The sequence below is a fragment of the Rhinolophus sinicus genome, linkage group LG11, assembly GCF_036562045.2.
Source record: "Rhinolophus sinicus isolate RSC01 linkage group LG11, ASM3656204v1, whole genome shotgun sequence".
Classification (NCBI taxonomy): domain Eukaryota; kingdom Metazoa; phylum Chordata; class Mammalia; order Chiroptera; family Rhinolophidae; genus Rhinolophus; species Rhinolophus sinicus.
This window is the reverse complement of record NC_133760.1, coordinates 10084691-10097537: the sequence shown is the minus strand read 5'-3', so window position 1 is coordinate 10097537 and position 12847 is coordinate 10084691. Positions and strand designations below refer to the sequence as shown.

Here is a 12847-nt window from a genome sequence, read left to right as displayed (position 1 = left end):
TTAGAAGAGGTATCTCAATATGTCCCTCACCACTGGGGCCCTAGAAATTTCGCTGAGGTAGAAGGATTTATTTTCCATGTTGGACTTATTTCCCATTTTCTGATGTGCAAAATTCTTACAAATAAGTCTACAGTAGCTGCTACTTCTTGTTCACTAGGTCCAATCAGCATAGTCACCAATGTAATGAATGGACCAGTGTGATCTCATGTGAAAGGGAAAGGTGATCACAATTCTTGTGAACTGAGTTATGACATAAGGCTGGAGATAGGGCAGTGAAGGTGTACTGCTGGCCTTGCCCACTGAAAGCAAACTGACTCTGGCTGGTCTCTTTACTAACAGGTAAGGAGAAAATGCAGATTGATAGCTGCATGCCAACCACCAGGGGGTGTGTTAATTTGCTCAAACAGTGAACCACATGTGGTACAACAGCTGCAATCGGAGATACTACCTGGTTAAGTTTATGATAATCTATAGTCATGCGCCATATAACAACGTTTCAGTCAACAATGAACCACATATACAATGGTGGTCCCATAAGATTACAGAGGAACTGAAAAATTCCTATTGCCTAATGACATCATCACTGTTGTAATGTTGTAGTGAAATACATTACTCTCGTGTCTGTGGTGATGCTGGTGTAAACACACCTGTGCTGCCAGTTGTGCAAAACTATAGCACATGTAATTATGGACAGTCCATAATACTTGATGATGGTAAATGACTATGTTACTGGTTTATGTATTTACTATACTATACTTTTAATCATTATTTTAGAATGCACTCTTTCCACTTATGAAAAAAAGAAGTTTGTTGTAAAATAGTATGCTGTATTACGCCAGCAGCAGCCTCGTACATCTTGTGTTTACCACATCATTTTCTCATGTGCTGGATTTAATCTCGTGTCGTTTTATACAGTAACATGCTGTACAGGCCTGTAGCCTAGGAGCAGTAGTCTGTACCATACAGCCTAGGTGTGTGGTCAGCTGGACCATCTAGGTGTGTGTGAATGCGCTCTATGAGGCTCGCACAATGATAGAATCGCCTAACATCACATTCCCCATCGTTAAGCAACTCAGGGCTATATTGTCATTCTCCAAGGTCTATCTCTTTGGCACAGGTCAAGTAGGAGAGTTGAATGGAGATGTTGTGGGAATCACCACCCCTGCATTCTTCACATCTTTGATGGTGGCACTAATCTCTGTAGTTCCTTCAGGAATGTGGTATTGCTTTTGGTTTACTATTTTCCTAGGTAGAAGCCAAGAGGCTTCCACTTGGCCTTTCCCCCCATAATAGCCCTCACTTCACAGGTCGGAATCAATGTGGACATTCTGCCAGCTGTTGAGTACATCTTTGTCAATTATGTACTCCAGAACACAGGATGGGTTTGGGGACCCACTGGGCTTACTGTGAGATGAACCTGAGCTAAAACTCTATTGACCACCTGACCTCAATAAGTCTCCACTCTGATTGGTGGGCCACTGTGATGTTTTAGGTCTCCTGCAATTAGTGTCAGTTCAGAGCCAATGTCCAGTAGTCCCTGAAAGGTCAGATTATTTCTTTTTCCCTAGTGCACAGTTACCCTGGTAAAAGACCATAGGTCTCTTTGGGAAAGACTGGGAGAAAGAATAACTATAAATTTTTGGTATGTATTGAGGTCCTTCCTCAAGGGGACCTGGCCTTCCCTTCATTCAAGGGGTTCTGGGTCTGTAAACTGGCCCAAGTCTGGGAATTGATTGAGGGGCCACAATACTCTGTTTCTATAATTCAAGTTATACTTTTGTTTCCTTGGCATAGAACTCTTCTGTTTACACAGACCAAGTACAAATTTAGTAGACTTCACACCTATTTCATTTCTAGGAACACTAGGGTCACCTACCGATGCCACTGGTCTCTGAGTCAGGCTATTCTGATTGCTGCTTTGACTCTGCTGCCCATTATGGTGACTATGGCCCACCTTGCCTTTGGTGATTAAGCGCTGCCTCTTAGCTCTGCTACCTCAGGATCCAATTACCCCCTTTGCACTTAGGTTTCCCAATTCAGTGGCAGCAGTTTGTGCTGTAATTTCTGACCTACGGAGAAGAACCATCATGTAGTTCTTCAAGGATACTGGGCTCCCTTACAAACTGATATCTCACAGTCATGGTGAAAGGTGTGTCCTCTGGACTCTCCCAGGGTGGGTGAGCAGGTCTTAAATGATAAATCCACACCACATTACAATCTCCCTAGGCCTTTGTATCCCTTCCTCTCTTGCTGAGGAAATGGTCTATTTTCTGATGCACAGACCTCCTGGTTCTGGTTCTGTCAGGATAAATAGATACAGATGTAAGAGCAGTGACAGATAGTGAGCTGAGTGAGGGAGGATGTGGAGGTATTTTTCTTTGAGGAGGTCTTGAGTTGGCCCATCCCATGGAACCCCTAGGAGGGAAAGAATACCCCACACACAGTCCCAAGTTCTCCTGGAATGGCTGAGGGGAGTGAGCCAGGTGAAGAGATGCCCATGGACATGGACCGTCTGGTCAGCCTGACGTGATCAGCCTGGAAGGTCCCCTCTCGGGAGGTGTCTTTTTCTTTGGGAATGTCCTATGCCTTAGGGGGGAGTGTGAGCTCTTTGTACTGAGGCTTTGGACTTGAAGGGACTTAGATCCAGGTGACAGAGATCCCAGTGCAAGGAGGTGGGGGATGAAAGATGCAGGTGTCCTTGGAGCCCTTACTCTCAGCTGCTTCCTGGGCTCACACGATGGGGTTGGGGTTGCCTTGGTCAAAGGCCTATTGAAAAGTCATCCTCGTTAGTTGAGTGCAGGAGAATGTCCTGGGACTGGGAATGAGGGATGAGGATGAGAAGGAAGACCCATTTACAGATAAGGGGGACCCCTTGATCTCTCCCCAGCAGAGGAGGAGGGAGACAGAGGGGAGCTTGGTCTGAAGAGGGGCCCCATTACCCCATAGGTTTCTGGGAACAGCAGACACCCAAGGATTTTGTGTCAGAGTCAGCCCAGCCTGGACCCAAGTCATGATGCCCACGACGGCCCCCGCAGGGGAAAGGTGCGGAGGCTCCTTAGGCATGTCCATCTGTGCGGAAGAGAGCAAGGAGAAGTGTTTACACTTACAGGAGCTCACCCCTACCCCATTCAGACTCCATGAGTGTCTCTTCAGCTCAGCTCTCCCTGCGAAGTGCACACTGGGACACCATGTCATGTCTCCTGGGGCAGGATCATTTGTCTAGCAAAGGCATGTCTATTATTTTATCTGAGATGGTGGTCACTGTCTCCCAAAATCATTGACTCCGTGCTCAGGATACTTGAGGATATTTGTGGGTCAAGTGAGTCTAGCAGTTTGTGTGTGTGTGTGTGTATGTGACACAAACCTTTGTGTGTCCCAGTGTCACACTCTGGTGGACATGAGACCTATACCCTCTGTTAATCATGAGACTAGGCATGTGACCAGGGTTCAGATTAGTGCTGTGGACATGGACCCCTGGGCAAAGATTGGCTCTGACCTTTCACCTGCAGTGACAGGGAAGGACTCCAGCCACCCTGTCTACCCACAGCAGGAAGAACTCTGGGAGGATCCGACGGCCACATCCCTTGGCCCCACACTTTAAAATGGCTAAACATGGTGAATTTTATTTTAAAACAAACACAGCACTTAGGAGAGAAGCCTGCACATTGCCTAGTATAAAATTTGCACCAGTACACCATGGGGAGTGTGTGTGGATGTCCATTTCTTCACGCCCTTAGCACTTTCATAGTAATTACGTGGGAGAAGAAGCCGTGTCCACCATTAATCCATCTTCCCTTCCTTTATTCATTCCCTGAACACTTATAACCATTTCCCCCTGTGCCAGGACCGTGTGTAGGAGCGATGGGGCCCGTTGAGAATCACAGCTAGCCTCGTCCTGCCTGTCTCTCGGGAACTCCGGGATCCATAGGACACATAGGTCATTGCTCCTAGACATGTCAGAGCACAAAGAAGAGTCAGAGGAGGGAGTTAGAGGGGGTCCATTGTGTCCGCCTGTGGAGGTTGGGATGACCTTGTGGCACGATGGCCAATGAGGTTGGCTGTAAAGAAGGGGAAGGAGCAGGTTCACAGAGAAAGGAGGTGAGGGCATCCCAGGTGGGGACCGTACGGGCAGATACAGGGAGGCAAGAGCAAGTCTTGATGGACCAAGAGTTATGAGGGGACACTATATGCGGACGTGGAATGACAAGGAGCCAGTGAGAGGGAGGACATGAGGGCAGGTGAGACGAAACAAGATGGTAGCTTTTCTGAAGAGTTGATGTGCCTTGTGGGTGTCTTTCCTCCAGAGCCTGCGCTGAAGAGGCCAGGAGGACTCAGGACACTGGGGGAGGGGCTGAGAAGAAGTGGCACGGCCCATGGTTGCTCCTTCATTGCTCCTATTTGTGTGGACATCAGCGGGCCCCATTCTCTGTTTTCCTTTGTCCCTACCTGCATTTGCAAAGGGGAGAAAGCTGGGAGCTGACCACGGTGCCTTGGTTCCAGGGGCCGTGTGAGGAGCGCCCAGCCCTTTCCTGGATGGACAGGGGCTCTCGTGAATTCACCCTCTCCTGTTAATATTGTCCCTGCCACAACTCTGCTTTCCCAGGAAATGGGGAGGGGGTTGGAATACCTGAGACATAATGTTTTCCCTGTGTGCCCCAGGAAAGAATGGACTTGGAGTTTCAGGTGACTTTCTGCTAAGAGAAAATTCCCGTGAGCAGAAAAAGGCAAATGAGGGAAGGGTCCTCTTTATTCAGAACCTTTCCTGGTGATCACGGGTGGGTCACAGACCTGCTCATTTCCCCCGGAAGCCCCCTCCTCTCTAAGGAGAAGGCCACAAAGCCTGGAAATAAATGTTAAAGAGTTAGAGAGGTTTGTCTCAATTAGGGTGGCACTGCCATGCTCAGAGACTATTTGGGCGTGTGTGTGTGGGTGCTGGGGGTGGTGGGGAGTGTTTCACTCCATCAGTGAGGTGATAGGCCTTCCAGAACTTAGTGTGAGGCGAGAGATAATAAATGCGGTAAAGGCTCAGGACAGTCCCACATAAGAAATTTCCCATTCAAAGTGCCAGTGTCAGCTCCTCAGAAGAAATGAATCAATTGACTTTATTTTCCTTTATAGCCCATATCCTCAACTGACATAGGATATTCTTGTTTATTTGCTTTTCTTCTGTCTCCACAGCTTGTAGAAAGTGAGCTCCAAGAGAGAAGTGGCTGCTTTGTTTACAGCAGCATTTTCTGCCTCTGTAACTAGGGAAAACCACGAGATTCATGTTGCTCAGTAGTTAAAGATGCTTCGGATGGAAAGACCAGACTGTGACAGTGTCCAAAGGACCCTTCCCTGGTTTAGATCTTCTCTATTCTGCCTGAAATATTTTGTAGTTATTTAAATGACATTGTGCTACACATAAGGTCTATCTCTAATGTTTTCCATTCATCATTATCTTGTTTTAGATTTAACCTTAAAAAAAAATTTAGGTCTCATTCAGTGGTTCTCAACTGTATGGATTTTTCCTCCCAGGGATCTTGGGCAACGTCTGGAGGTATTTTTTTGTGGTCAGAACTGTGGGTGAACTATTGGTACCTACTGGATAGAGACCAGGGATGTTGTTCAAAGGCCCGCAATGCACAGGACAAGCCCATACAACATAGAATTCTCTGGTCCAAAATGAGCGTAGTGCAAGGTTGAAAATCCTCTGCAGACAAAGTCTTACTCTATAAGTTTTAACAAGAAAGAATATGACAATTTCCATGACAATAGCAACCTCTTAATATTTTATATGAGAACGAATCTGTATGTCAACCTGGGCAGGTGGGGCAGGTGGGGAAGGAAGAGGCTTCCTGGCAAGTCAGCCTTGTGGGGAGAAGACAGGAAGGAGCGGGTGGGCGGAGGGAGTGGGGGGAAGACAAGGGCTGTGATAAGAACAGGGTGTCTCCAGGGTGGAGAGGAGGCTAGTTCATGCCCAAGGGGACCCTGCCTGGCCTCCTTCTGGGTCCCCACAGAGGCCATGGGCCCCCACTTTTTGAAAGAAAGGGGCCAGGAGCCCCTATGGCTAACATTACCTCCTTGATGGCTGAGTCAGAAATCTGGGGCTTCTGAGTTCTCAGAAGTGAAAGAGGCTGAATCAGCCGATGTCTAAGTGGGGTGGGGCTGATAGGGACACAGGCCACTTGTGAGTGTGATGCCCTTAGGGTTGGCAAAGGTGGGGGCTGAGGAATTGAGGGGGGAGAGGATGGGGCTGGGAGGTGCTGCAGCTGTTACTGGACTGGGACTACAAGGGGCCCCCATCTCCTTTTGGGGGGACCCCAAGTGGGTTCAGTATGGGAAGAGCAGAGTGTCTTCAAGAAGTGCAGAGAGGATGGTGGGGAGTCGGGATCTCATGATTCCACTTAAGCTCCTTTGCTGGGTGGCTCCGCAGGAGAAAGACAGGGGTCCGGGAGGTTGGCAGTGCTGTCCGTGGGAGCTGGTGGAGGTGGCCTGCGGTGGTCGGTGAGCCATGGTGGTGACGCAGGGCCCATCAGGGTGAAAGCAGTTGATAGTTGAGTCCCCAGAGGTGCCTTGGACGGCCTCGACTTTCAGAGGGCCACCCGGCAAGAGGAGGTCCGCAGTGGAAAATGGGCCCCACTGGTGGCCTCTGCTGTAGATCCAGGCCGTGGAGTTTGAGTGCCCACCCAGCTGAGGATTTGGGCCCTGGCCTGGTGCGGTCCCCGCAGCAGGTGGTCCGCAGACAGGGGCCGAATATCAGGCTCTGTCTCATCCTGCGGGACCGAGGGGAAGGCGCTTCTGTACCGGGGCCCGCCGGGGCACAAGGAAGGGACCGCCCCCTTTCTCATCTGGGGCGCCCAGGCTCCGCCTCCTGCTCACTGTCGGGCTGTCAACCCGGAGCGGTTCCCGGTCCAACCCCGGGCTCGCTTTCTCGTTGCCTGAGGGCCCAGCACGGTCTCGCTGGCACTCGGGTCTGGGCGCTCTCCGACGGTGGAGGCCCTGCAGATCCGGGTCCCCGCTCTCAGAAGAGCGATCTTGAGGTCCCCGGACCACACCCCGTCTCGGTGCGGAACTGACCAAACCCTAAGCCTCGCGTAACCATCGCAGCGGAGCGAATGGCGCGGGGATGGGATTTGGGCCTCCTGGTGGGAACGCGCCTCCAAGCCCCTGTGACCGCCGCGGGCCGGGATTGGCGAGTGCTAGTCCCGCCACATCTTGACGGGTGGTTGTGGGCACCGAACGGGACCCGGTGCTCACCCTGGATGCCCTGGATGCGGCGCAGACTCCGGGCGCGGGGCGGCGGCGCGCACTCGCGCGTGCACAGGCCCCGCGCTCTTGCTGTTGTCCTGAAGGAGCGGGCGGTGGGGTGGGCCTTTGACGGTGACTCGGCTTCCAGAAGGTTCCCAAGTGCTCGGATGCGGCCTGAGCGAGACGCACAGGGCTCCGGTGACGGTTGGCATAAAGGTTGTAGGATGTTGCCTGGGACACACCAGGCCGGGGGGGTGGGGGTGGGGGGATGGGGGTGGGGGGGGGGGCGAGGACACAGACTGCAGGGCGCTGTGGCACCCCAGTAACACGGCTGTGGGTGGTTGGCTCAGGAGCTGCTTCCAGTCTTGTAGTTGCGATTTAAAGGGAGAAAGGCTAATTTCTATCAGGGCACAAAAATTACAGATCGACAGTTGCGTCAGGGTGGTGGGGAGACATGCTGACTGGAAGGCATCCCCTTCCTACGTGGTAAAAATGAAGGTAATCCCCTGGAATGCTCTTTGAGGGACAAAGAGATAGCAGTTTTACCGGTAACTGGGATGCATGTTTCATTCTTCTGGTTTATTATTAATGTCACTCTTTACAATTTAGTTCTTAAGGACAGGGTGAAAGCTGCTTATAGTTCATGTCTTAGCTTGGGAAGTGGATTTTGCGTAGGCTCTCCTATGATTTTCAACTTTTATCAGTTCATATAGATCATCTGTGAACACTCCAGCGATTTCACTCTGTCCACTTCTACTAGTCACCCCCGTACACAGGGTAGAGAGGCACACATTCCCCGCTGGGTGGAAAGCATCTGACTACAGGAAAAAAAAGAAAGTGTCCCAATGCTGCTGGGTAATGATGAGGCACTGAGGGTGGAGGTCAGGGCAAGGTGGTGAGGGCCACTGTTTGTGAGAACTTTCCCCTCAAAATCACATACAAAGGCACCTGCTGGGCCTGTTACAATGTGGGGATGGCTGAAGGACGGAAGTAGAGGTCGGTAGTTTAAGTATCACAACCGAGAGTGGACAACAGATCCTGCCCAGAGTCTCTAGGTGGAGGGTGAATGAGGACACTACAGAGACCCTCCTCCCCCCTTAATGAGGGAGCATCAAAGGCTCTTGTGGTTCAGAGAGGGGCCCAGGCCTGGGGGGCAGGGAGCTGTCAGCCCCCAGGTGCTGGGACTGAGCTCCTGACTGAGTCCAGTCACCGACAGTCCATTTTCGGGGGTAGATTCACACTTAAGGAATGTTGCCACGGTTTATGATCCTGAATTTAAGAGAAACTCCTATGAGATAATTTTCTTAAGATGCTTTTTCCTAATGCCACCATCAGCCTAGTGCCACCCATTTGGGGCACCGACTGCAAATTGCATGCCCTGGTGCAAGGTTGGAATTGGTGGGAGGCCCTGGCTGCTGGGCCCTGGGGACCTTCTGCGTGTGCGCTGCTGCATAGAGATGTGTTCTCTGTTTGGAATAGAGCCCCCTGGCCGGCAGTCCCCAGCCCCTGGTGCCCTCCCCGCTCCCTGCAGCCCCCCCACCCCCCAGCCCCATCACCGCCCTCACTGCAGTCTCTGAGCTGATCGGGCACATCTTCAGGGCCGTTTCCTCTCTTTGCTCTGCTCCTGATGACTGTCTGGTGTTGTCCATGACCAGGTGGGTTTCCTGAGGTGTGTGGTGTGTACGTTTGTGTGTTTAGGGGTGTGTGTGTATGGTGGCCCTGGACATGTGTGAAGTCTCAAGGTAAGGGGACTTGAGAGCCCTTTAACAAACATTTATTTTAAATGCAAGGGTTCATGGGCAGGCCTTCTGCATCTGATACACACAAGTTCATCTTGTAGATCAATCCCTCTTCTTCTTCTTCTTCTTCTTCTTTTTAACAGGACTTTATTGGGGAACAATGTGTATTTCCAGGACATTTTTTGTTGTTGTTGGGGAACAGTAGTGTGTTTTTCCTGGGACTCATCAGCTCCATCCAAGTCGTTTGTCCTTTCAATCTTAGTTGTGGAGGGTGCAGCTCAGCTCCAGGTCCTGTTGCTGTTGTTAGTTGCAGGGGGCACAGCCCAGCATCCCTTGTGGGAGTCGAACCCCGGCAACCTTGTGGTTGAGAGGGCATGCTCCAACCATCTGAGCCGTCTGTCCACCCGGGAGCTCAGCGGCAGCTCATTGACTTCATTCTAGTTGCAGAGGGTGCAGCTTGCTGATCCATGTGGGAATCGAACTGGCAGCCCCACTGCCCAGAGTTGTGCTCTAAGCAACTGAGCCACCTGTCCGCCCTCAATGCCTCTTCTTAACCTTCTTACCTTCCTGACGTTACAATGACTCATTCCCCCCATTTGCCTGCCCGCCCCCAGCTCTTCCCACTGGAAGGACAGCACATCTCCACCCCAGCCCCATTTATCTCAGGCTTGGCCTTAAGAACATGGACTCTGGGGATCTCCATCATCAAAAAGTCCCTCAGGTAATTCTCAAGAACAGTGAGAATATGAGCAACATTTCCCTAAATAGCATAATTTAGAGGTTCTCCCAGGAGGACAGATCACTGCTGTATTAGGGGTTACAGGAGATTTGCAAACTTGTCCTCCTCCTCCTAATCTATAAAACTAAACCACCGTATTCAAGCAATTATGTAGAGTTACCTGGACTTTCAGGAGGTAAAAATACCACTTTTGGCTGTGAACCCCCTCAGAAATAGCAGGAACAGGTCAGTTACTATTCTCCCTTCTGCAACATTGGGGACTTCAGACGAGCATGTATCTGTTACTGTTTTGGGTAACTGGAACAATAACTCACATGTGTTTTGGTCTAAACTTAGAACGCTGTGCCTAAAGCTGTTGGAACAGACACTGCAAATCACCATAGCAGGGCCAGCATGTATAAATAGCTACACGAAGGCTGTCTTCCTGGATAAAATGGTCAGGAGATTTAATCTTTATGACCTTACCAAAAAATTAATGGTAATGTGGATCTATTCCATGGAATGAAACAACCTGGAGACCCACCCTCCCTCCCTACGCCCATATCCACATCTGCTCAAAACTGGGAGCAGCCAGTGTGCCTAAAGCATGGGGGACAGACCATGCGATGCCTTGGGTGCCACGTGAAGGAATCTGGGCTTTATCCGAAGTGCAGTGGGAAGTTGCTAAAGCGTTTGTTTATTAGTTGTTTGATTGATTTGTTTTCTAGGACTGATTTGATCTAATTTACATGATGATGTCATTATAATGCTATCACCCTGCTTACTGGGTGGAAAAGGGACCAGAAAGAGGAGAGAGAGGAAGCTGGGTATGGCAGCCAGGAGAGTGGCCCCCAAGTATGTCCACACCCTAATCCCCAGGACCTGTGAATGTGTTACTTGACATGGCAACAAGGGAGTTAAGTGCAGATGGCACTGTGGTTGCTAATGGCCTTTAAATAGGGAGATATCTTTTTTTTAAATAAATTTTACTGGGGAATATTGGGGAACAGTGTGTTTCTCCAGGTCCCATCAGCTCCAAGTCGTTGTCGTTCAATCTAGTTGTGGAGGGTGCAGCTCAGCTCCAAGTCCAGTTGCCAATCTTAGTTGCAGGGGGCACAGCCATGCGGGAATTGAACCGGTAACCTTGTTGAGAGCTCACGCTCTAACCAAGTGAGCCATCCGGCCGCCCCTCCAGCAACTCAGCGGCAGCTCATTGTCTTCAATCTAGTTGTGGAGGGTGTAGCTCACTGGCCCATGTGGGAATCGAACCGGCGACCCTGTTGTTCAGAGCTCGCGCTCCAACCAACTGATCCATCCGAACGCCCCAGGAGATCTCTTTAAATAGGGAAAGATCTCAGATTGTCCTCTGGATATATCTGTGTCAGGCTTCTGATATACAGAACTGCAAGATAATAAATTTCTGTTGTTTAAGCCACTAAGTTTGTGATAGTTTGTTACTAGCAGCGACAGGAACCTAATACACTGGAGGATTGGTTAGACCTTGCCAGGTCCAAGTAGGAGATGATGGATTAGAACCTTGGTCATAGTGGAGAAGAAAGCAGTGGAGAAATATGAGAAATGCTTTGCAGAGGGAGCTATAGGGTTTTGGTGATGGATTCCATGTGGGGCAGGAGGGCGAGGAGAGAATCAATAGTGACTCCCATGATTCTCGCTTGAACAACTATGTAGGTGGATGGAAACACCTTTAATAAAATGAGATATATGCAGAGTGAGCCTGCGTGGAGCCCAGAATTATACTTTTAAATTGTTTGTATACTTAAGATGGTGGAGAGTGAATGGTTTAACTGGTTGGTTGAGCATGGTCCCAGCTGAGATGAGAGGCCAGAGAGGAGTGGTGTGTGCAGTCCATCCAGAGTGACATGATTCTTACATGTTGACCTGAGCCTTGAGGTCTTTAGACTTACAAGACGTGGATGAACCTGATGGGCAGTGGGACAGCTAACAGACCGGAGATCTGCGCTCATCCAGCGCCTTCCTGGGCTGCAGCCTGGAGTGCTGTTTCCTGGCTGCCCTGCTTGTGGCAGCACTACCCTGTGTGTTACAGCTAAAGAGTAGGAAAGTCACTGGGCAGGTCATAACTAATTAGTTGCTTCCCCCATCTTCCTTGTTTTCTGTGTTATATTGTGATTAATAGAATGTCTGTACTTTACTGGCCCAAGTAGAATGAGAATAATTCAAACTGCATTTTGTCCTGAGTATCTTTTGTTTCTTTTTTCTCATGCAACTTGACTATATTTAAAAAAACAAAAAACAAATCCACCATCACCTGTGTACTGGCAGAGGCAAACACCCCTTTACTCAAAAGACTTATTCTCCCTTCTCCCTCAGACACTATTTCTCCCCACACAATTATGCACAATAACACGACTGATAACATACGTACTAGGGTATTTCTTTTTTTTTTTTCTTTTAAGATTTTTATTGGGGAAGGGGAATAGGACTTTATTGGGGAACAGTGTGTACTTCCAGGTCTTTTCTTTTTTTGCAAGTCAAGTTGTTGTCCTTTCAGTCTTAGTTGTGGAGGGTGCAGCTCAGCTCCAGGTCCAGTTGCCATTGCTAGTTGCAGGGGGCACAGCCCACCATCCCTTGCAGGAGTCGAACCAGCAACCTTGTGGTTGAGAGGACTTACTCCAACCAACAACTGAGCCATCCGGGAGTCAGCTCATCTCGAGGTGCCGTGTTCAATCTTAGTTGCAGGGGGCAGAGCCCACCATCCCTTGTGGGACTCGAGGAATTGAACTGGCAACCTTGTGGTTAAGAGCCCACTGGCCCATGTGGGAATCGAACCGGCAGCCTTTGGAGTTAGGAGCATGAAGCTCTAACCGCCTGAGCCACCGGGCCGGCCCTAAGGTATTTCTTGAACGCCTGTGATTGCACCGCACACCACGCACACTTTCATCTCATGAAGCTAATGGTTGCTGCTCCTTGGAGCCTCGTGCCCAGCCGTGTCCTAGGGAACCCTCAGCCTCACTGTGAAGGTCCTGTGCTGACCTAAAGAAAAAAAAATGACAGGAACGTTGGTTTTGTGAGGGCTGCCATGGCCTAAGGAACATTGTCAGTTTTCTTTGGTGACCAGCATCCCAGAAAAACTTGTTGGGTTAGATTTCTGAAACATTAGACCTACGGGGTACCTACCCAA

The 12847-nt window shown here is 49.9% G+C and overlaps 2 protein-coding genes across 2 annotated transcripts in view; one reads left to right on the top strand and one right to left on the bottom strand.

Moving 5' to 3' along the window:
- Nucleotides 1–12847, bottom strand: part of LOC141567440 (cell adhesion molecule CEACAM8-like) — a 58558-nt gene that overhangs the window by 21107 nt on the left and 24604 nt on the right. The gene's annotated exons all lie outside the window — the stretch shown is intronic.
- CD177 (CD177 molecule) overlaps nucleotides 6932–12847 on the top strand; it is a 99881-nt gene continuing 93965 nt past the window's right edge. Inside the window, exon 1 of the mRNA XM_074314226.1 lies at nucleotides 6932–7446. Coding sequence (XP_074170327.1) covers nucleotides 7098–7446 — 349 coding nt within the window. The 5' untranslated portion in view covers nucleotides 6932–7097. The remainder of the gene's footprint in view (nucleotides 7447–12847) is intronic.